The sequence below is a fragment of the Eucyclogobius newberryi genome, unplaced genomic scaffold (genome assembly GCF_026437365.1).
Source record: "Eucyclogobius newberryi isolate DKJ021-1_F unplaced genomic scaffold, fEucNew1.0.hap1 SCAF_18, whole genome shotgun sequence".
NCBI lineage: Eukaryota > Metazoa > Chordata > Actinopteri > Gobiiformes > Gobiidae > Eucyclogobius > Eucyclogobius newberryi.
Window position 1 is genome coordinate 25,567,786 of NW_027315812.1, and position 22,238 is coordinate 25,590,023.

The following is a 22,238-nucleotide window of genomic DNA, read 5'->3' on the forward strand; positions in this document are numbered from 1 at the left end:
CTCCCATGTAGAGGCGTGTCCTCCCATGATGGTCCCTCCAGCCCCTCATCATCCTCTGTTCCCCAGTGTCTGAGAAGTTCACTGAGCACGTCATCAGTAGGAGCCTTGTCCTTGATGTACTTATGGATCTTGAACGTTTTGTCCTGGATAGTGTCTCTCACGCTCACTAGTCCCCAGCCTTCTTTACGGCTATTGTACAATCTCAGGGTGCTGGATTTGGGATGGAACCCTCCAGATATATGGACATAATATATAAATTAATTCAGCTATAAAAATGTATCTAATACCATTTTTTACAACTCATTTTAAACAATGTTTATTAAATACATTTTTAAAAAAAATCTTTTAAAAAAAATGTACCATTAACACCATCTTTATATTACCATTTATAAGAGCAATTCAGATTCCTTTAGCTTTTACTTTTAGCCTCTCACACGTGGTCCTTTTGCTCCTCATCTGAATGCCAAGGCTCTGCAACACACATTTCACTGGCAGAAAAGGTGCACTAACTTTCACCTTCTTGTATCCATTGAAATGTTATTGCTTTGTCTGAAATGTATCACAGTACAGCATTCAAATCCTCTATCTCCATGGGAACAAGCGTGACATCACCAGGCCAAGATATCTGTGGAGAATCGACCACTTTTACAGCCAGAGTGCATGTTTTTCAACGTAAAACAAGAGGCCCCTCCTCCAGTGCTCCAGACACAGTGCTGCTTTAATAGTAATAAAGTAGAATGATCCACACGGCAGACGCTGTATAAAGAATATTTATTTCCAGTGTTTGAGGAAAGGCTTTACCCATGTAATGCTCTACACAGATCACAGGATACTTTAGTCTCGTGCTGTTTTGTGACGTCTCTCCCAGTTCGGCCGTGCGTTGTACTGCAGTAGAATAGTCCAGAGGATGGGAAGGTAAACATACATGGGCAGATGAGAAAATATTTGGATAGAAAACAGGGAAACTAACTAAAATGTCTGGAATGCCTGAATTAATCTGCTGATTTCCAAATGCGTGTAAAATCCTCATCTCGACAACAGTTGGAACAAACTGTTAAAAACACGAAAAAAAACAAGAGGCACTTTCATTTTTGAGATAAAATAACCCCATATATGTAAAAAACGTTGACTAAAACTGAGCAAACATACGTCCTCTAGTATCTGTGTGAGCCTTTGATGAAAGCTAGTCTGTTGTGACATGACTCTCACAGCACCAGCGCAGAAGGCCGCCCTCACTACGGAAAAGTATTCAAGTACAAACATTAGACAAAGGCTTTACTCATGACTCTTCCTCGATGGCGTTAGTCCCACACTAGTTCCATGTCATTTAGGACAGGAACCACCATTAGTCCATCTGTAACACGTTCATCTGGAGTGGCTGAGAAGTGCTTCCACAGAAACAACAGCAACATACCTTTTCTACTCATTCTTTGCACTTTTCCATTTACAGTCAGTACATTTCTCCCAGCAGCCCCGGCGCTTTGGTGACAAGGCCTCACGACAGAAGAGAGCGGGGCTAATCCAGGTCTGGATAAAGCTCTTAAGTGCTTCTAAAGAACATTACAACACGTTACATCCTTTTCATTCAATTCATTTTGCCATTTGAAATATTGACTTGAACATGGTTTGTAAACTTGTCAACACATAGTTTTCTGATATAAGTCTTTAAAACGAGGAGTGATTTGCACTTCAAAGCCACGGTAACGTCCCTCATCACACATTCTTACAGTTCAGGCAGGAGGAAGATAGACTTTCACTAATTACAAAGATGAACATGTTTACCTTATTCAAAGCATTATGTCGGCCTATACACATATGTACATAGATACATGAAGTAAAAAAATATTGTGCAATAATAACTTTAGCTAAAGGTACATAGAAACGCCTTCACAGATACTGATAGAAGCGTGAGCGGACCACCTGCGCCCCTGACAGTTTCTGTGGGTGTGCGTCTTTGCTCCTGCTCTGCACTCCGCCCCCGTTCACTCCTGCTGACGGCGGCGAGCTGGACGAGCCAGCAGGGGGCGCCGGCTCTTCACAGTCCAGACATTCGTCCTCAGGCACAGCTTTAGGAGCAGCCTGTGGAGGTGACTTGGCTCCGCTGGGCTCCTTTGGCATCCAGTCCTTAATGGCAAAATCTTGAGAGGAGAAACGAGGCTTGAAGTTCTCCAGCGTGGACAGATCTGCTGCTTGGTCCACTCCGCCCTGTTCCCTCCAGTCGTGGATCACTGCGAGTTCTGCAAAGTCCCTCTGACCCCCCATAGTGTGCCTCCTGCGTATGCTCTTTTTCTTACTAGTCCGTGTGGTCTCCGGGTTCTTCTGGATGCTGTACATGTCGTCGGCCGAGGTGCGGAGCCTGAACTTGAGGCGTTCTGTGATCTTCAGGTGCCAGGCCGGTTCAGAGCGCTCAGACTCACTCCTGGAGGACGAGCTGAGGCTGCTGGTGGACCGGCCCTTCCTCATCACCTCTAACACTCGGGACAAGCGCGTGGACGATTCTGCTCTCCCCTCGCTGCGCTCCCCACCGGCTGTAACGCCCTCCACTGACGACTCGCTGTCCGTCTTGTTCCTCAAAGACCACCTCCTGGACAACGTGTCGCCGTCGATGAGTCTGTGTGACGGGAAGAGGCGACGGGATTCCATTCTTTGTCCGCCGTTTCCTTCTACTTTAGTTTCCGGTTTCCCTTGGGCAGTTGCCTGGCTCTTTCCGGGGCGGGGTGTGGACTGGTTACTCCCCCCAGTGGGTGCAAAAACAGGGAACTCGCTCTCACTGTCAGTCTCCACGGGCCGACCTTCACTTATGAGCTCGCTCCGCTCATCGTCAGCCTCTTCTCCGCCCTGCAGCTCGGGACTGAGAGCACTCGATTCTGCCCCGGTCAGGAAGGTGATGGAGGAGGTTGTGGAGTAGTCAGAAGTGATGGAGCTCACTTCAGCACCCGCCGACGCTCCTGCCCCGACGCCAAGGCCTGGACCTGAAGGTGCCTCTGACAATGAGACGCTCCATTTCTTTGGCTGGGACAGTGGGACTGAAGCACCAGAGCTCAGAGTGCCGAGATCGCTGTTCTCATCCACAGAGGGAGGGTCTGACAGGGACGGCTTGGAAAGTCGAATGGTAATGGGGGACTTGTTTGGAGACAGGGGAGACAGGGTAGGCGAGGGGAGCCTGGCGAGCTCTTTTAGGAAGTTTCGGTGTTCTTTTTTGGTTTTCATGACGAGCTCCGCCGTCCTCCCGTTCTCCTTCCTCTCTGCGACCTGCAGCTTGACACTGCCTTTAGAGTTGGGGCTTGTCCCGGTCTCGACAGGCTTATCGCTCGAGGTTTCCTTCTTGGTGAACACAGAGTCCAGGTCGTCGTCCGAGCTGCTAGGCTGCGGCTTCTCCTTTGACTTCTTTCTTTTGCGGCTGGCTGCAGCAAAGATAGAGGAGACTAGGAGCTCTCTGCTGTATTGGTCCTTCCCGGAACCCCAGGAACCCTACGGAGAAGAGAAAACAGAGCAGATTAAAATACCTGCATTCAGTTCATTCAGTGTTCAAGCAGGTAAGGTAAAGGTGATCATAGACTTTTCTGTGATTAGTAATACTTTCATAACTAAGATCTAAACATAACTCAGCAATAGAAGGTTGAATTCTCTCCAGTGGACAACGCTTTGCCTCTCATCACGGAAGCTTCTTCCGTTCTGACATGTGTGGTAAGGGACTGGCTAAAGGGAGGAGCTAACTACACCCTGGTGTTTCTTGTAAAGCGTGTATTTTGTCCATTGAATTACCATAAGTTGATCCTGGCAGTATCTTGCAGATCCTGTAGAGATTTGACCGATATAGGTACATCGATACTGATGTTTAAAGCCCATTACATCTGCCAAGATTTCTGGGCCGATTTTCATCATTTTCCACAAAAATGTGAATTGAAATGATTACTAACTTCATTACTCTCTATACGTTTTACTGCTCGGCATTAAAAGTAAAAAAAGGAGTAAAATCTATAAAAAGTATTATTATAAGTGCCATTGTCTCCTTTAAAGGTCTTCAAAACAGAGCTAGTTCATTTTAAACAGTTTGCAGTGCTCTTAATGTATCACTCACTTCTCTAATACACTCTGAGCATTCTTCATCGTCGAGTTTATAAGAGTTTTTCACAACTTGCAGAGGAAGCGAGTGTGTTTCTCCATCACGGTAAAGCTAACAAACAACAACTAGCATAGCAAATAGATCCATGAGCTAACAGCGCACTTCCTGCTTGATGAAGAATATCATGTTTTATAATTAAATGCAGACGGCACAAGATTTCCCAAAACTGATTTGACTTCAATGTCTTTAGGCAGTTGGTCATCCCAAACCAAATATGCGCCTGTGCTACAGATTTAAGGCTGCTAAACGCTGCTAAAAGTACACATTTTGGCGTACATATATATCAGTCCATCTCTACTTGTACAAATGGATGACTAGCTTCGCCTTGTTGTTCAGTGAAGTATAAAGTACTCTTTATTGTGCCCATAAGTACATTTATATAAACTAAACCCTTCAGACAGAATTCAAACCTTCTCTTGCTGCACACATTCCAGTTTGAATATCCAAAAGAGCCCACAGAGCATGTCAATTATGAATACTACTACTAATACTGATCATTAGCATATACATAAACTAGTCCAATCAGTAATCCATCCAATCAAACAAAGCCACAAAGTGTAAATATCAAAATAGTAATTGGGTTCATATGGATCTGATAATAAATCAAACACAGAGATCTTCACCCCTGCCTCATAAGTCAGTGTGTACTCCACCTGCTCCCGTGAAGTACATTAGACAAAGACAGAAAGAAGGACACACAGAGTGAATAACCGTGAGGTTTGCAGTTCTCATGCTGGTTTCGGTCATGAACAGCACAAGACCAAAGCAGAGCGATGATGGCTGTGTTTGGAAAGCTTTGCATGATGGGACTAGAGATGCAGCCACAAAACACAACACTTTACAGCTGATGAGAGCAGGAAGTGTTCCGTTCATCTTACAAGCACGTGATGAGGCCTGTCCCCATACTTCCTCTAGATGATTTGAGTATATAACATATTAAGTGTTTATTTGTGCTTTTATATTTATTTGTTTTAGCTCATGTTTTGTAATGTAAGTGTATATATATATTTTGAAAGGGTTTACTTTCACCATTATTGTTTATCTTATGATTCAAAGTCTGGTTATGTTAAAAAAAACTAATACAGAAAGCAATTTGTATTTGTTTTTAATAAGACAAATTAAATGTAATTGAGTTTAATGAATATGATATGACATATTAACTGCTCTAGTTTATCTAGATATAAATGTAATATGGTGACAGGCCTAGCTCCTGGTCATGACACATACCTCCTCCTACACTAGACCGTTTCAGGTCTGTTTCAGGTCTGTTTCAGGTCTGCTTCAGGTCTGCTTCAGGTCTGTTTCAGGTCTGTTTCAGGTCTGTTTCAGGTCTGCTTCAGGTCTGCTTCAGGTCTGTTTCAGGTCTGCTTCAGGTCTGCTTCAGGTCTGTTTCAGGTCTGCTTCAGGTCTGTTTCAGGTCTGCTTCAGGTCTGCTTCAGGTCTGTTTCAGGTCTGCTTCAGGTCTGCTTCAGGTCTGCTTCAGGTCTGTTTCAGGTCTGTTTCAGGTCTGCATCAGGTCTGCTTCAGGTCTGTTTCAGGTCTGTTTCAGGTCTGCTTCAGGTCTGTTTCAGGTCTGCTTCAGGTCTGTTTCAGGTCTGCTTCAGGTCTGCTTCAGGTCTGTTTCAGGTCTGCTTCAGGTCTGCTTCAGGTCTGTTTCAGGTCTGTTTCAGGTCTGCATCAGGTCTGCTTCAGGTCTGTTTCAGGTCTGTTTCAGGTCTGCTTCAGGTCTGCTTCAGGTCTGTTTCAGGTCTGCTTCAGGTCTGCTTCAGGTCTGTTTCAGGTCTGTTTCAGGTCTGTTTCAGGTCTGTTTCAGGTCTGCATCAGGTCTGCTTCAGGTCTGCTTCAGGTCTGTTTCAGGTCTGTTTCAGGTCTGCTTCAGGTCTGCTTCAGGTCTGTTTCAGGTCTGCTTCAGGTCTGCTTCAGGTCTGTTTCAGGTCTGCTTCAGGTCTGTTTCAGGTCTGCTTCAGGTCTGCTTCAGGTCTGTTTCAGGTCTGCTTCAGGTCTGCTTCAGGTCTGCTTCAGGTCTGTTTCAGGTCTGTTTCAGGTCTGCATCAGGTCTGCTTCAGGTCTGTTTCAGGTCTGTTTCAGGTCTGCTTCAGGTCTGCTTCAGGTCTGTTTCAGGTCTGCTTCAGGTCTGTTTCAGGTCTGCTTCAGGTCTGCTTCAGGTCTGTTTCAGGTCTGCTTCAGGTCTGCTTCAGGTCTGTTTCAGGTCTGTTTCAGGTCTGCATCAGGTCTGCTTCAGGTCTGTTTCAGGTCTGTTTCAGGTCTGCTTCAGGTCTGCTTCAGGTCTGTTTCAGGTCTGCTTCAGGTCTGCTTCAGGTCTGCTTCAGGTCTGTTTCAGGTCTGTTTCAGGTCTGTTTCAGGTCTGCATCAGGTCTGCTTCAGGTCTGCTTCAGGTCTGCTTCAGGTCTGCTTCAGGTCTGCTTCAGGTCTGTTTCAGGTCTGCTTCAGGTCTGTTTCAGGTCTGTTTCAGGTCTGCTTCAGGTCTGCTTCAGGTCTGTTTCAGGTCTGCTTCAGGTCTGCTTCAGGTCTGCTTCAGGTCTGTTTCAGGTCTGTTTCAGGTCTGCTTCAGGTCTGCTTCAGGTCTGCTTCAGGTCTGTTTCAGGTCTGCTTCAGGTCTGCTTCAGGTCTGTTTCAGGTCTGTTTCAGGTCTGCTTCAGGTCTGTTTCAGGTCTGCTTCAGGTCTGCTTCAGGTCTGCTTCAGGTCTGCTTCAGGTCTGTTTCAGGTCTGCTTCAGGTCTGCTTCAGGTCTGTTTCAGGTCTGCTTCAGGTCTGTTTCAGGTCTGTTTCAGGTCTGCTTCAGGTCTGCTTCAGGTCTGTTTCAGGTCTGTTTCAGGTCTGCTTCAGGTCTGCTTCAGGTCTGCTTCAGGTCTGTTTCAGGTCTGCTTCAGGTCTGCTTCAGGTCTGTTTCAGGTCTGTTTCAGGTCTGCTTCAGGTCTGTTTCAGGTCTGTTTCAGGTCTGCTTCAGGTCTGCTTCAGGTCTGTTTCAGGTCTGTTTCAGGTCTGCTTCAGGTCTGCTTCAGGTCTGTTTCAGGTCTGTTTCAGGTCTGTTTCAGGTCTGCTTCAGGTCTGTTTCAGGTCTGTTTCAGGTCTGCTTCAGGTCTGCTTCAGGTCTGTTTCACGTCTGTTTCACATCTGTTTCAGGTGGTTTCGGGCAAACTCACCTTTGATTTGGCAGAGTCACTAGTAGGTGAATCTGTAAGAAACAAAGAGGAAACAGACATTAAAGTGTGTGAAAAGTGGCACGTGGCTTTATGTAGTAAGTGCATGTGGAAGATGGAGAAGGAACACAAGGACAGACTTGTTAAAAGCATGACGTGAGTGATATTAAAGACTGTGACATGAAAGACGTACTGTACATGAGCAGACAACAGGCCATGCTGCGGACAAGGACACACAATGAGCTCTATGTTACACATCAGACAAGATGGTGGACAGTGGTATTCTTTTTTCTGATTATTTCCTGCTGCTGGAGAGACAATATCTAACATCTTATTTGTATTTCTTTTACAAACATGCAAAACATCATTTATTTGAATCTGTAGTGACTGGCTTTGTTAGTTGTGACTAGAGGTGGGTAATATATAGAAATGTATATAGTATTGTGAATGTTGTTTTGAATATCAAGTATATTGTTTTTATTGTCCGAAAAAAAGAGCTGATAAAAAACACAAATGAAAAAAAGTTGTGTTGTAAACTTTCAAGGTAAAATCTCTGCACTTGAGGTTCATTTTACATTTGTTTGATCATTAAAGCTCAACTAACATGTTTAAAGACATTTTTCACACATTTCTGTTGGATTGACATAATATCCTCTGAATGTTGTTATTGTGATACTCCAAAAATTGTCAATATTGCCCACCCCTAGGGATCAGTTCAAACTATCACATTTGGATCATGGATTTGTATATGCAGAGATGGGTAACCAAAGTAAAGTTACTTTTCAACAATTCAAGTAAGAGTAATTGCAAGTACATCTGATTGGGCAGCAACTATCGGTTATTTTACCATTCGATCAATCCAGCCATTATCCTTTTGATTTATCGATTAGTTGTTTAGATCAATGAGACTTTTACTACATTGGACCGAATGTTTTGGGCTTTGGTAAAGTGCTTAATTTAATGCGTGGGGTTTTCTTTTTTCAGCAGCAGTTTGTGATTAATCTGAAGCTGTAATCCATGTAATCCAGGAGGTTGGTGGGAGAGTCGGTATCATGTAGAAGAGATAATTGATTTTGGTGAGAGGTAGATCCACTCGAGAAGGTTATGGTGTCAACATAAAACTACTTTTTGGCATCGAGTTATATTGACTATGTACAACCAACCTCTGCATATACATATATATCTATTGTACACTGAAAATCAAGACATATTATTTCATGAGCAAAGGCCAATCCTTTTGCTGTGTTGTGAGCAAGGTGCAGACATACTAACTCCAATGAGGTGTTCAATGTGAGAATGCTGAGACACAAGCTGACAATGGTGAGTATGAGACGATGACAGACGACGTGGTCCACGACAAACAGGAGCAGTGACGGGGGAGTCACAGAGGGGCTCGCTATGAAGAGAGGAACGCCACATGATACAGGAGTGTCAGTGGAAGAGTACCATCACTTCACATCTAGCATGATCCTCTGAGTGGGCTTAAATTTGTGTGAGAGCCAAGCCCCCCTATAGACCCCAGCAGCACAGATGATGGCAGTGCACATTGACTTGAGAAGCCTGGGATTAGGAACCATACCATACTATCTCTCCTTTTGGAAAGCTTGTGAGACAGTGAGGAGAGACAGTGGACAGCCTTTCAGAGAGTAGCAGCGTTCTGAATTTGGTATATTGTGATATAAACCCACAGAGTGTAGCCGCTGCTTTTACCCCTTTTAGTCTTTATCTACTCTTTATCTTTGTCTTGGTGTGGCTCAAAAGACCTGCTGGTTCCTGCACACTATGCAGCTACAGTGAGGGCAACAGTCCACCTTCTTCCTACAGTTCCAGCTGTCCATCACAGTCATTATAGAGTCCATCAGTGACATCATGGTGTGATAGACTCCGCCCACTTGGCCTGTGTCAAGATCAGTATGTGTGAGAGCGGGCAAGCCGTTAGGACACCCGGCAGAGCCTCACTAGAGAGAGGAATAAGAGGGGGCCTTCCACTGTAAAAAACAGCTTGTCTTTGACTTATTAGTGCAACATTAGGCAGAGGAGAAGGAGGAGAACACAAACTGAGGCAGGGAGAGGGGCAAAGATTATTAGAGCCGTTAAAGCAAATGGAGAAGCTCTGCAATTCATTGCATCCATCAGCTTTACATTGTATTGAGAAAGTCATTTGCGGAAAAACATAAGGTAATGTGATTACACAATGTTGGCAATAGACTCTAGAGCCCATTGGATGGTGGATTACACCAGAACCAGACTTGAAATCTGTCCACAAAATAGAAAATGTTTATATTTTCTTATAAAGCACAAACAAATGACCTTGTGTATTTTGTTGCAAAGTGGTAGATAATAAAGAAGACACACGTGATGTTTTGGGTCGATAAATTACAGTAGATTTGAATAGAATAAATGATGCTAATGAATTGCTTGTTAAATTGACAGGCATTAGAGTTATGGTTAGCCACATAGACTCTTGTATCTACTGGCAACAGTCAGAGCGGCCTGGCCCAGGGAGAAGCAGCGTCATACCCCACAGTTGTTACTAGGTTTAGCTTACACACACAATAAGAGCACAAGGATCCACAGAGAAAGGACAGAGAAAGGTGAACCCACCGCAGAGCAGAGCTGATCGGGGCAGCGTGTTACCTGATACTTCACCCTGCGACGTGCATGTGCGCCCGATGTTTGTGAGCAGGTGATCGATGTTTGGGATGGGCTGAGACTCCACAGCGCTCTCATCGCGGGACATAGTCTGCACAGGACAGGGCACAGCTGCACCTTACTGCTCATACTGACACACTTACACTGGATTTGACTTAAATCTACCTTAGTAAATACAGGGCTTCTTCAGAATATATGGATCGAGGTTTAAATATTTATTCATAAAGACAATTTTAGCCACTGAAGCAAATGTGTCTAATAAAAATGTTTGAGTCAAAGATACTTGGTGCTTACCACAGGTTCTCCGCTGCCACCATCAGTAAAGAACCAGTTGTACTATTAGAGAGAATTGTGAAAGTTAATACGTTGATCGTTTTCAGTAAATACTAAAAAGCCAAGTCTCACATTCTGGATGAGAGTCTCCACAATCTTGTACTGATCTGGCATATGTGTCACCATATGGGTCATGTTGTCCTCCGTGGTCCGCACCAGCGTGGGACCAAACACTATGGCGAGGTTTCGAGGTTCCATCTAACACAAAGAATAAAGAAATACATCCACCTTTTCTACAATGTGAAAATCAAAACTACACATATAAACTTATCTGATCACATGTTGGAATAAAATGTATTTTCATTACTCAATATTTGTTTTTCTTTGGGTATAAAATGTAGTTCTAGTTAGAAATAATGATTTAGAAATGGATACAATTGCAACGTTCATGGCATGACCTTGGTCTAATTGTTTATTATTTATTATGTAAATATTTTGCTGCATTTTACAGACATTTCATGTAAGTATTGTCTAATAATAAGGCTTTAACAAATACATTTAAACATTTACGGTTGGATTTACACAATATTGTCTGACTATTGTTATTGGAATAAGTCATAAAGTATTTAACATGTACATTTTTGTGAAAATCGACTCTAGCCATAAATAACTTTAAATGTCCACGTAGTAGTGACATAGTTGTTTGTGTTTCTTTATTAGGATTTCCCCAAAGTGCTTGAGGCTGCAAACAAGATACACGGGTAAATGTAGAATGTTATACCTTGTTCTTCTCGGAATTCTCAGCAACAGTTTTGAGGTGTGCGGAAAGGAACTTGAGCGTCTCGTAGTGATGGTCTGGAAGCTCATGTAACTGTGGAGAAGTGAATAATAGTGAATAATAAGTTAGATTTAATCCTAAACCAAAGCCTTATAAGCAAAACCTTTCACAATAACTTACCATTCTCTTCAGTTCCTTTAGCCGCTCCACTGGGTCCTCGATTCTGTTGGCCTCTATGAAGTCTGCATATTTGTCTACAAATAATAAGAAGAACAAATAAAGAACAAATAAAAATAAATAAAATATATGTATTAATAGACTGTGATTTGGCCTTTAGAGGACGAACTCTTCATGAACTTACCATTTGTAAACAAAGGCTCTGGTAGTTTCCGGAAAAAAGACTTGAGTAAACTGCTGATCACATTTAGATCCCTCCATTTCTAAAAAAACAAAAACAAAACATTAATCAAAAGCAGAAAGATTTAAAAGTTTCTGTTTAGTTTTTAGTACAGTTAAATTTTAGAATCTTCCCAAGAACAAAATACAATTTTCAGAAGTATAATAACTATCGTACACTTCGAATAGCCTTAATAAACCAAAGACTTAATTCATAATGAACAAATAGTTTATAAAAGATTTTCGCTTAGTAATTATAAAAATTGTACTTCATATTGTAAGCTAAAGTTAATTTCAGCGTTGTCATCCATGTTTTAATCCAGTTTGAAGTGTTCTTTACAAAAATGAAACATTAAGCGAATGTAGAGTTTTATTATGAGTTTTATTATAAATCCACTCTGGAAGAGTCGCTGAAGCTGCTGCAGATTGTAGCTACAGTAAACTCACTTCCTGTGCCATTTGTCTTCAACTTTCTCTGTATTAAAAGCATTTATCTGCCATACTGCACCACATTTAAAATATATATACTAACTTGAATCTAAACTAAAAGTACAATACTCTGATAGTTTTGAACACGTCATCTCGAAGAGAGTGTCTTTACTCTGGACAGGAGGAAACGCCTGATGCTAGCTGTGCTAGCTTTGTTAGCTCAACTTTTGTTTATTATTTTATTATCGTAGTAAAGTTTGCTTTTTTGGGGGGGGGGGGCATAATTGTTTAATCTGTGCTTTCCGGGATCATACGGATCTTATAAGATTCTCTTCATGTCTATGGTCTGCATTTTTTGTCTCACATTTAAAAATGGTTGGACTCTAAATCCTGTCATGTTTACAGAGGACACAGCGGTGTTTATTCTGTTTCCTGCTTCTGCTGGATCACTAGAAACATTAGACTTCTACCAAACCAGCGTCTGACGGTCTGTTGACACCAAGTTTAGTCCCTGCTTGGCTCGAGGGGAAGAGGGTACTAAAAAGGTATCTGAGGAGGAAATGCTCTAAAGCAGGGCTGAGTAGAGTAGAGTAGGTACTAATGGAAAAGGCCCATAAATAGATCAGCAGCCGGCGGATGTGGCACTTACATCGTCCTGGACATCGATATCGCCCATGCCCTTGTTATTGAGCTCCTCCTGCATGTTGGAGATGGCCGCGTTGTTCCCGGGGACTCTGTAGATGCCTGTGTACTCCAGACCTCGCTCCTCCACCAAATTACAACACACCTCCACAATAAGGGGCACGAACTAGGAGAGAAATACACAGACTGTCAGTGTAGGAATGTGTCAGTTTAGGACAATATATGGATGTTAAATACTGGTACTGGTGACTTTTTATATTGAAAAATGTCATGATACTTATTTACCAATATTTTATTCAATATTCTAAGCTGCCCCAGACAGGTGGATTTTTTAAGCAGACAAGTGAGTAACAAAATAAATAGAAAAGCAGTGAAGTATATGAAGAATTAAACAGGGATGGGTGATATTGGTTTCAATTTCGGTTGTAATTGGACGGGTTTCACCAATATTAGTAAAAGAGTGCCAAATATCCACGCTATTTGACAACGTTGTTTTTGACAGTGTCTTGTCTTGTTGTCTTTTAGTACAGACTCATGAGTGAAAATGGAAATAGAAGAGCAATTAGACGAAAATATGTCTGAATGATTGCATGACACATTTTATTTCTATTTTTTGGTAAAGTGAAAAGTTTATTGTGATCTTTACTTCAACTTAGATTAATTTATTGGCCTTTGGAAGTCTTAAGAAAGTGAGAGATGAAACGCACTTTGTTGTTGTGAGCAGGAGGGCAGTCGTCCAGCCTGACTCCGAATGTGACCCCCGGAGAGGGCTTCTTCTCAAAGGGTTTCCTCATCAGGCCCGGGATGCCTTTCCTCCATGTGCCCTTGTCCTTGGGAGGGCTTGTGTCATCTTCATGTGGAGACAAAGGGGGACAATTACAGCAAAACGTAAAAGTCAAGAGGAACCTCAACATAAACATCAGACCGGATGACACCGATTATAATTTAGAAAAAAAAACAGTAGAGAAATTAAATGAAAAAATAACTTAACACAGAATTAATCTAAAAATAAATAAATAATAATAATTAAAGAGTAAATTAACAAAAATAAATAAATACAAAAGTAGGGTATCGCTTAACTACGCCTTACTAGTCATACTGAACACAGGATGAATCAGGCTTAGTAACTACTTAACTAAAAAGTTAGGAGTTGGGGTATAAATAGTTATTAAACCTGAATCATTCATAATAAACTAAATATTCATCCTTTATTACGGCTGTTAAAAGTGTAAATATGATAAAGTGTTACTTTATGGCTTAATTTCGATAAATTCCCTAAGAAGGTTCAATTGAAAATTAACTGTTGTTATATTTTGAAATACCCCTTACTGTCAATAATACACAAATCAATATGTAAAGTTAGGATTGTAGGGATTCAAGTTTTTCTCACTTAATGTGAAACAGTGTAGATGAAGTTTATTTAAAACTGTATTCAAATAATTTCCATTAATTAGGATTTTCATATAAATATAAGGTATTTTATGTGTATACATGTAACATGGATAGAGCCAGGTTTAAATGTCTTTAAATATGTTCAGTATAAAGGAAAATACAGTTCAATGTTTTAATGTAAATAAATGCATAGTCAAAGTATTGTGAAACAGTGCATCTTTCCTTAAAACAAGGCACCTGCTTGGACAAAAGTGTTGGCGTACCTTTGTGCATGCTTTTCCCCTCCTGCTCTGCTTTGGGTGAGTGAGCACTGGGCTGTTTGCCGTCTCCTTTCCCTCCCAGCAGAGTCTGTCTGATGCTCAGGGACTGTCGGGACGAGCGGGGCGAGGGCTCCGTCTTTGTGCCGGTCGGGCTGAAGGAAACAAACAAACGCACTACTATACACGCTGCCATGTTCTTTAGCTTTTCTCATAACTAGGATTTGTTTTGTACACTTAAACTCTTCACTCTCCCAGTCTCCGCCCACTCTCTTACCTCATCAAGGTGTTGTACTCCTTGATTTTGCGACTGATGAGGTCATGGCTGGTGAAAGCCGCATTCTGGTAAAATAGACAAAGGAAGGACAAAGGATACAATACATATTATTTACTCTTCTCACACAATGTGTCAGTTAGAAATACATCTTCACATAACTGGAATTGGGTGACACTCACACTGGATTCCCAGTATGTTTTGGCCTTAGGAAATGTGGGTAATCCTGGTGAAACCAATCTAATCTAGGACACAAAGTCTACACACAAGAAAGCACACTTCATCTATAAATAGTAATGCTTCTAGTGAGTGTTGTTTGTTTTGGATGACACCTATATGGTTTATAGAAATATTATTTTAAATAGTCTTGTGTTTTTGTTGGAATCTATTATGATTTCAATGCTTGTCTTGTTCTGTAATGCACTACGAAATACTTTATATATTTTATAGAAAAACATTTCTTCAGAAATATTTGTTTTTAGCTAGTATATTTTAAACTAGGGCACACATGTCATGTGGGCATGCAAAGGAGTTTTGTGTGGAATCACATGGGAAAATTGTTGGAAAAAATCTGATGTTCAGCTGCGCTCAGAACAGCTCAGAGCAGATGACTGACATCTGCTTCTGTAGAGACACGTTCATTAAGCTCCTCCCTCTGTGCCCACTGCCACTTTGGGAAGAAAAGTAACCTCAACCTTAAAGAAAAAAATAAATCAAACTTTCACACCTCTTTCTAAGACCCTGTGATGGTTAAATATGTATTTTCGGGTTTGAAGTGCCCGTCGTCGCCCCCTGCTGATTCTGGATGGAAAACCAGCCTTGCAATAATTTTTGCCGACATCGACCCGAAGAAAACTCTGTTGAGAAACCCTGGCTTCTTTTTTATATTTGGCAAAGTGAAATGTTTTTGTATGTGATTATACTGTCTTTTTATGATTTTAAAAACAAAATAAAAAACGATATATCGTTTCGTAGCATTAATATAAGATAAGACAACCTTTATTTGTCCCACAATTGTGAAATTACAGGATTGCAACGCAAAAAAACAATTAAAAAAAATCAAGATTCAAACATAGCAATTAAGTAGCCTGATTAAAGTCATTATGAGCTCACCTCCTCATCCATGCTGTTCTCCTGGATGACTTTGATCCAGGCCAGCATGTCCTCTCGGTCCTCTGCTTGGAACAGGTACTCAGAGTCGGAGGTGGTGAGCCGGAGCACGTTCTTGCGCTTGGTGTCGCTGTAGGAGATGTCGATGAGGCAGGCTTTGATGCTGATGGGCAGGGGCTCCTCCACGGTCTGACAGTTACTATGGCCCTGTACCTCCCTGCGCTCCTTGTACAGGCACAGGTAGTGACCCCGCAGCACCGCGTACATCTGTTTCCATGGACGCATGCCCCCTCCCATCCGCTGAGGAAGCAGGTCACAAATAAAGTGAGATAGTAGGATATGAAAATGACAGATAATTGTTTGTCTTGAATATATGTACTTATAGTGTTAGGATCTGTGATTGTTGATGTAGGACAGTGGTTCTCAAAATGTGGTAGCACTGGGGGTTTCTTGGTTTGGTTCTTGCTAGCTAAAGGACGCATACAGTATGTTTTGTTCCCTCATCAAAATCTGGAGTTGAATTTAGTTTCATAAGGGCTTGTTTCATTCATCACTGAGCCTCAAGAAAAACAAAAACAACCTTTGTGACGACTAAGGTAGAAAGAGTTTTAAGTCCATGAAATATTACCATTATTTACCCAGATCAATCACAATACAAATTAAGTCGTTCAAGACCTGGTTTAGTCATTATTTTTTTTGTGGTAGTTGGTAAAAAGGTCTTGGGAATTACAGCTCTAGAGACAACTAGAGATCACATTAGCAAAAAATATTTAAATTCCATTTAAAAAGCTTTCAATTTAAAAGAAAATCTGAATATTGAAAATACTACTTTAATGTAATGTAATGTGTCAAATGTTTTTTTAATCATTTCCATGGATACCCACCTTTCCCTTTTCTGAACTGAGCTGCCTAAAATGCAGCAAACCCTCTCTAGTAGCGTCACAAAAGATGTCTGACGATGAATCCCTCCTGGAGCCTGAATCTTCTGAAGACTTGTCAACAGCCTGCGAGAGACAAACATAGATTGTTAAGTGTTTAAATTTACTTTACGCTAAAGGAAATAGTAGTCATATCAAACCAGGCACAGATTTGAGAAAGTACAACTCACCTTCCACAGACCCTTCAAACCAGGAATTAATGACCTCCTGAATGAATAAGAAAACAAGTCTAATAAAAGCAGTATTTTTGAGAGTTGATAGTTTGAGGATAAAATTACCCCCGTCGCTCTTCTCTGTAGTTATCCAGGCCTTCATCACATGATTTTGAGCGCTCTGTTTTTGTACCCGAGTCCGAGTCAATAATTGTGAGTCGCAGAGAATCTGAAATACAGAAGAGCAGAATAAATATTGTCTGTCTGTAAACAAATTCTAGATTCTTGAACAGAGGCAGAAATGCAATTTGAATGAAGAAACTGAGATTAACCACAGATAAACACAAAATATGAAAAGTCAAGGCGGTTTTGACAAATAAAAACTAAGTATGAACGACATCAAAGCCTGGTTAAAAAAACATTCTTTTGTCAAAGCATTCTAGAATAAACATACCTTGGTCATGTGACATCTGGCGCCGCATCAGAGGCGAGGGCGAGGTGGGGCTGGGTGGTATGGTGGTGATGGTGGGAGCCATGGAGATGAGTGCACTGTCCTGGTCAATACTTATACTGGAGGGTTCATCTGAGGAAAAGACATATGTTTCCAGGAAGAAGTTAAACAAATGGAGCTGGTGACACATCGGCTTAAACAAAAGCATTGAAAAAGATAATAGCTTTATGAGCGTCTAGGACATGACATCACACTGGCATGTTTGTTTAACAGCTGATAAAACTAAATGAGGAAATTGGCAACTGTAGCTGTAAAACACTTTGGGCAAACTGAATGAATCAATTATAGATAAATAAATAGTCATAAAGAATATAAATGAATCGATGTTCAGGTTAGGGCTGCCTGCAACTAATGATTCTTTTAGTAGTTGATTATTTTTTTTGATTAGTCGATGAGTTAAACGATTATTGAGACTTTTTAAATACCTTTTTTTAACCTGATATAGATACAATTAAGTAAATATTTATTCATTAAGTGTAATATTTGTCAATCTTTGCCATTGCGCCACCGTCTTTGTTATTAAGTGTCTCTTCAGGTGCATTCACACTTGCAGATTGACAACATTGACATTGGGATTAAATTTGGTTTAATTCTGAGCTAATCCAGGACTAGACCAGGCCTAAAGCAGGACTAGACCAGGCCTAAAGCAGGACTAGACCAGGCCTAAAGCAGGACTAGACCAGGCCTAAAGCAGGACTAGACCAGGCCTAAAGCAGGACTAGACCAGGCCTAAAGCAGGACTAGAACAGGCCTAAAGCAGGACTAGACCAGGCCTAAAGCAGGACTAGAACAGGCCTAAAGCAGGACTAGACCAGGCCTAAAGCAGGACTAGACCAGGCCTAAAGCAGGACTAGAACAGGCCTAAAGCAGGACTAGACCAGGCCTAAAGCAGGACTAGAACAGGCCTAAAGCAGGACTAGAACAGGCCTAAAGCAGGACTAGACCAGGCCTAAAGCAGGGCTAGAACAGGAGTCTATATCTGGACTAAACTAGGCTCAAACCAGGACGCCTTCTAGAAAGAGAAGATTTGCAAATAAACTATTTATTTTGTTTGTGTTTTGGAGTCTGTTTAGTCCATTTGATCATTACAATTATCAAAACATGACCACAATTATCTTTATAATCGATTAGACACAATTAGTAGACTTAGTCAAATCTGTGCAATAAATTAAATGGACTACTACCGACACACATTTTTGTCACAGTTGGGACAATGTTCTCGAGTTTCCTCCGTTCCTCCTGTGCAGTGGGTGGGACTGGAGTATTAATTCGGGTTACAACTCTATTCTACTGCACCACTTATACATGTTTCTGTGCTACTCAGATACCAGAGGTGGTTTGCACACGTCCCTCGCCTGCAGAACAGTGTCACTCGGTCAAAGAGTCATAGTCATAGTTCCAAATGCCATAAGATACTTGCATTGTTGAGTCTTTTCCGTGTTGACAGAATACACCAGTCAAAGAAAAGTGGAGGTAAAGTGACCTAATTGTTAGGGGGAAGAGCCTATAGGTCAAACACAACACCTGACTTGCTGAATACGCACAGTGCAAAGTCTTTTAAGTATCTGCTACATACCAGACATAGACACCATTTTCCTTTTCAATTGCAGTTCTTCTGTTATGCTTGTGTTAGAGCTATTTACAGACATAAGTGGCATTCGAATTCACACTATAAATACAACAGCATTCGCCCACCATGTTCTTGTTAGTTATGAACAGAACTGTCTGAAAACAAGGCCTTTATTAGACAGGACAACAGAGTGTGACATGGGGATGAGAGAGAAGGGAGGACATGCAGTAAACTGTCGGAGCAGGCATTTAAACTCATGACACTGTGGCCGAGTGCACATGGAGAATGACATAAGAGCGGCTGCCTTAACCACTCCACCACTGGACAGCACTGCAAGTTTTTTTTATATAACCAGTGCAGTTCAAGTCAAAACCTTTTCTTTTTTCTTTTATGCCTTGTGTGCATTAGAAAGTAGAACTAGCCTCAGCCTACTGGTGTGCTGTCTAATATAGGCTGACATCTATACATCTTATACGATGTAGAAAAACCCTGTCAACAAGCAAGTTTTCAATTGGAATGTTAATTTGGACAAATCCTGCAGCAATGAAACGTTTGAAATGTTTTAGTCAATGACAAACTATTTTACCAATGAACGGTATGGAGTCCAGGGAGCCATCCAGGCGTGATCCAGTCTTCTGCTTCGTATCCTCCAGCCTCCTGAAGTGCATTTCCCGACACACGGCTCCTTCTGAACCTGCTTTCACCAGCGCGGGGGGCCTTTCTCCACATTTACGTTCATTCACTGCACAAACATAGGATGGGGGTCGAATGGGCTGTGAGTCTGACTTTCTGTCTCGCCTTAAAACCACCACTGTCGCATCAGGTCCTTCCACACCCTCTATGTTTGTCCTTATAGTAGAAATGGCTTTTGGTTGTTGTGCTATTGCTCCGTTAGTCGTTGAGACGCTCGTGGGGACAGTTTGTTGTCTTTGCATGGCTACTTTGGACGACACACCGGAGCAAGAGGAGGATCGAGCCGCTAGTCCTCCTTCAGCCCGGGTTTCCATTTTCAGACTGTCGGCTCTGGTCCTGAGAAGATGCACAGGGGAGGAGTAGCCTACGTGGTTCCCCATGATGGTGGTTCTTTGGTCTTTGAGGGGCACAGGGGCAGGAGCAGAGGATAAGGCAGGAGAGAAGTCAGAGTTCTTGACAGGCAAACGTGAAGGCCGCATGATGAGACCGTCAGCCTTGGATGGATCGGTACCTGGAGGAGAGAGACGTCCCATGAGAGTTAACAATTATTGACACATGGATTTGGACTAAATAGCAACATTACACTGTCAAGTAGTGGCTATGTACGATGTGATGACCATTTGTTGTTCAAACAAAATGGCCTTTTAGCTTTTATTGGAACATTATTATTAGGGATGACCACAAAGGGTTAAGCTCTGGTGAGTTACATTTCTTGAGAAGCTGTAGTTCATTAACGTAAAATAAAGTGTGACGTAAAAAAATCTGAACTGAATGGCACAATTAATTTGTTATAAATGATGTCGTAATATTTTCTTGGCTCATCTTGTGGCGTCTCGTTGAATCCCTAATGATTATCTTATAATTATAAATAGGTTTCAACTCAAATTTTCATTGGTCATTAACTTAACTGTTTAATTGTTGCAACAAGTTTACTCCCTCATTTGTCCAGGAGTGACTTCAGACCAGCTCCATCAGACTGAAAATGACTTTTGGATGTAAGTTGAAATGTCTTGATTTTGAAAAACAATGTCCAGATGACTATCTTTGACATTTTTCACTATGTTTAATTGGTTCAGTGCACTTTGTATAGATGCTTGCGACAGTACAACAAATATGGTGTTTAAAATAAAAAGCCTACCTTTAGTAAAAACAGAAGCAGCGACTGGCGTGTTTGTAATTCCACTTGCTGTCTCTCTGCTCGCTTTACCCTCCTCTCCACTACTTTCTCTCTCATCCACAGTTCCATTCAGGCACTGTCCCGACTCTGAAACCTGCTGATGTCCGATGTAATCACAAGAGCGTGTCCTCGTTTTGGCGACCCCTGCTGGGGCAGGAATCGAGGTTGGAATTGCATCCTGGGACACGCTCCGATGCCAGTTCTTTGAAGACGACGCTGCTGTCCTCTCTCCTCCGCTCAGCCTTTCCTGGGAGACGCTTCGCAAGGGACCCCAGGACTTGTGCAGTGCGTCTGCTCCGCGATCGTGTGACGCGCTTCTCCATCGGACCTGTGCACTGAAAACTCTTTGACTGGAATTCGGCGGTGGCGGGGTGTGCGGCTGTGCGTACGCCGAGTCAACATTAGAATTAGCCGCGGCTCGTAAGCTATCCAAGCGCTGCTGTATTGTCCTCGAGCCGTACGTGTGCAGCTTTTTGGAGTCGATGTAATCTTTATACGTGGTGTAGTTCTTCCAGTCGATGTTTTGGTGCGTTGGGGTGTTGGAAGCGGACGGAGACGGCGAGTTATTGGGCGACATTTTTGCTCCTTGTGAGATTACAGGGAGGTTTGGCGATAACGTTTCGGGGTAGTTCTGAGCACTTTTCGGAGATTGTGAATAAATGGCGGTATCTGTAGGAGAAGGGTATTGTAATTGCACACCTCCAGATACTGAAGGGACGGTTGACCTTGGTTTTGCGGGTTCAGCCGTCGTAACATGCCGGTTTTCTTCAGTCCGATGGCTTGGAGTCCTTATGTCATTGCAAAGCACAGAATTTACAGCGATGGGGGGCGGCGGTGGAGGCGGAGGAGATGGAGGGACGGGGATTTCGACTCTGTAGCTTTTCTCGGTGGCTCGGACAGCTCCTTGGGCCATGGACGCAGCAGCCTTCACTTCTATCCGCGGGTAGCAGATGGGAGGGGGCGCGGGGATGTTCTGGGCATTTCCGCTGTACGCCTCATTCCCTTTGAGATATGCATCCTGGGAGTACGCCTGCAACAAATTAAAGGCCATTATGTCACTAGTCTGCTGAGCTGTGGCAATGCTGAAACACATGACATGTATTAGCGTGAGACATTTTTCCACCATCTTAATTTGAATAATGTTAAGCAAATTTAGATGGTTCTCAAACTGAAAATTTGGAAATGTGAAATCAGAGGTACATAAAAAACATGTGTCTACGTCTTAAAATTACATAAATATAAAACTAAATATATATATATGTTCAGTACCATCAGTAATGTTTGACATCTGAATATGGTACTAAATCTATGAGGGAAGAGAATGCACAGAATCTTTCAGATAAAATATGAGCAAATAGGACTTGGAAAAAACCAGACTGAAAAGTCCACAATAAGATCCCAGAGCTTAGTTAACATTGCTTACTGATGATCAGACCCTAACGCACACTTATGTTCAGTAACAGCTACTTCTGTCCACATACTATCACAACATAAAACATCTCCAGTTGAATTCATAAAAATACACAAAGTAATAATAATAATAATCCTTGTTGACAGCAAAATAGCTTTGTCGAAATGAAAGAGTGAGAGTGGTCGGGTTGGACTTTAATCAAATGTGCCCTACCTCAGGTGTCAGATTACAGCTGCACTGACACTTGATATTAACCATGACAAGCATTTAACAGAACTGCACTCGTCCTCAGGGAA

General features: G+C 42.0%; 1 protein-coding gene across 4 annotated transcripts in view; it reads right to left on the reverse strand.

Moving 5' to 3' along the window:
* Window positions 1-756: 756 nt before the first annotated feature.
* arhgap21a (Rho GTPase activating protein 21a) overlaps window positions 757-22,238 on the reverse strand; it is a 98,497-nt gene continuing 77,015 nt past the window's right edge. For all 4 annotated transcript variants that reach the window (XM_072451175.1, XM_072451176.1, XM_072451173.1 and 1 more), the window contains 19 exons: window positions 20,493-21,561; window positions 19,248-19,865; window positions 17,035-17,163; window positions 16,707-16,809; window positions 16,599-16,635; window positions 16,375-16,494; window positions 15,494-15,790; window positions 14,384-14,448; window positions 14,113-14,261; window positions 13,165-13,307; window positions 12,465-12,623; window positions 11,352-11,430; window positions 11,171-11,244; window positions 10,994-11,083; window positions 10,345-10,470; window positions 10,234-10,275; window positions 9,925-10,030; window positions 7,291-7,322; window positions 757-3,471 (listed from right to left, as the gene is read on the reverse strand). In XM_072451175.1, coding sequence (XP_072307276.1) covers window positions 1,888-3,471; window positions 7,291-7,322; window positions 9,925-10,030; window positions 10,234-10,275; window positions 10,345-10,470; window positions 10,994-11,083; window positions 11,171-11,244; window positions 11,352-11,430; window positions 12,465-12,623; window positions 13,165-13,307; window positions 14,113-14,261; window positions 14,384-14,448; window positions 15,494-15,790; window positions 16,375-16,494; window positions 16,599-16,635; window positions 16,707-16,809; window positions 17,035-17,163; window positions 19,248-19,865; window positions 20,493-21,561 — 5,022 coding nt within the window. In that variant the 3' untranslated portion in view covers window positions 757-1,887. The remainder of the gene's footprint in view (window positions 3,472-7,290; window positions 7,323-9,924; window positions 10,031-10,233; window positions 10,276-10,344; window positions 10,471-10,993; window positions 11,084-11,170; window positions 11,245-11,351; window positions 11,431-12,464; window positions 12,624-13,164; window positions 13,308-14,112; window positions 14,262-14,383; window positions 14,449-15,493; window positions 15,791-16,374; window positions 16,495-16,598; window positions 16,636-16,706; window positions 16,810-17,034; window positions 17,164-19,247; window positions 19,866-20,492; window positions 21,562-22,238) is intronic.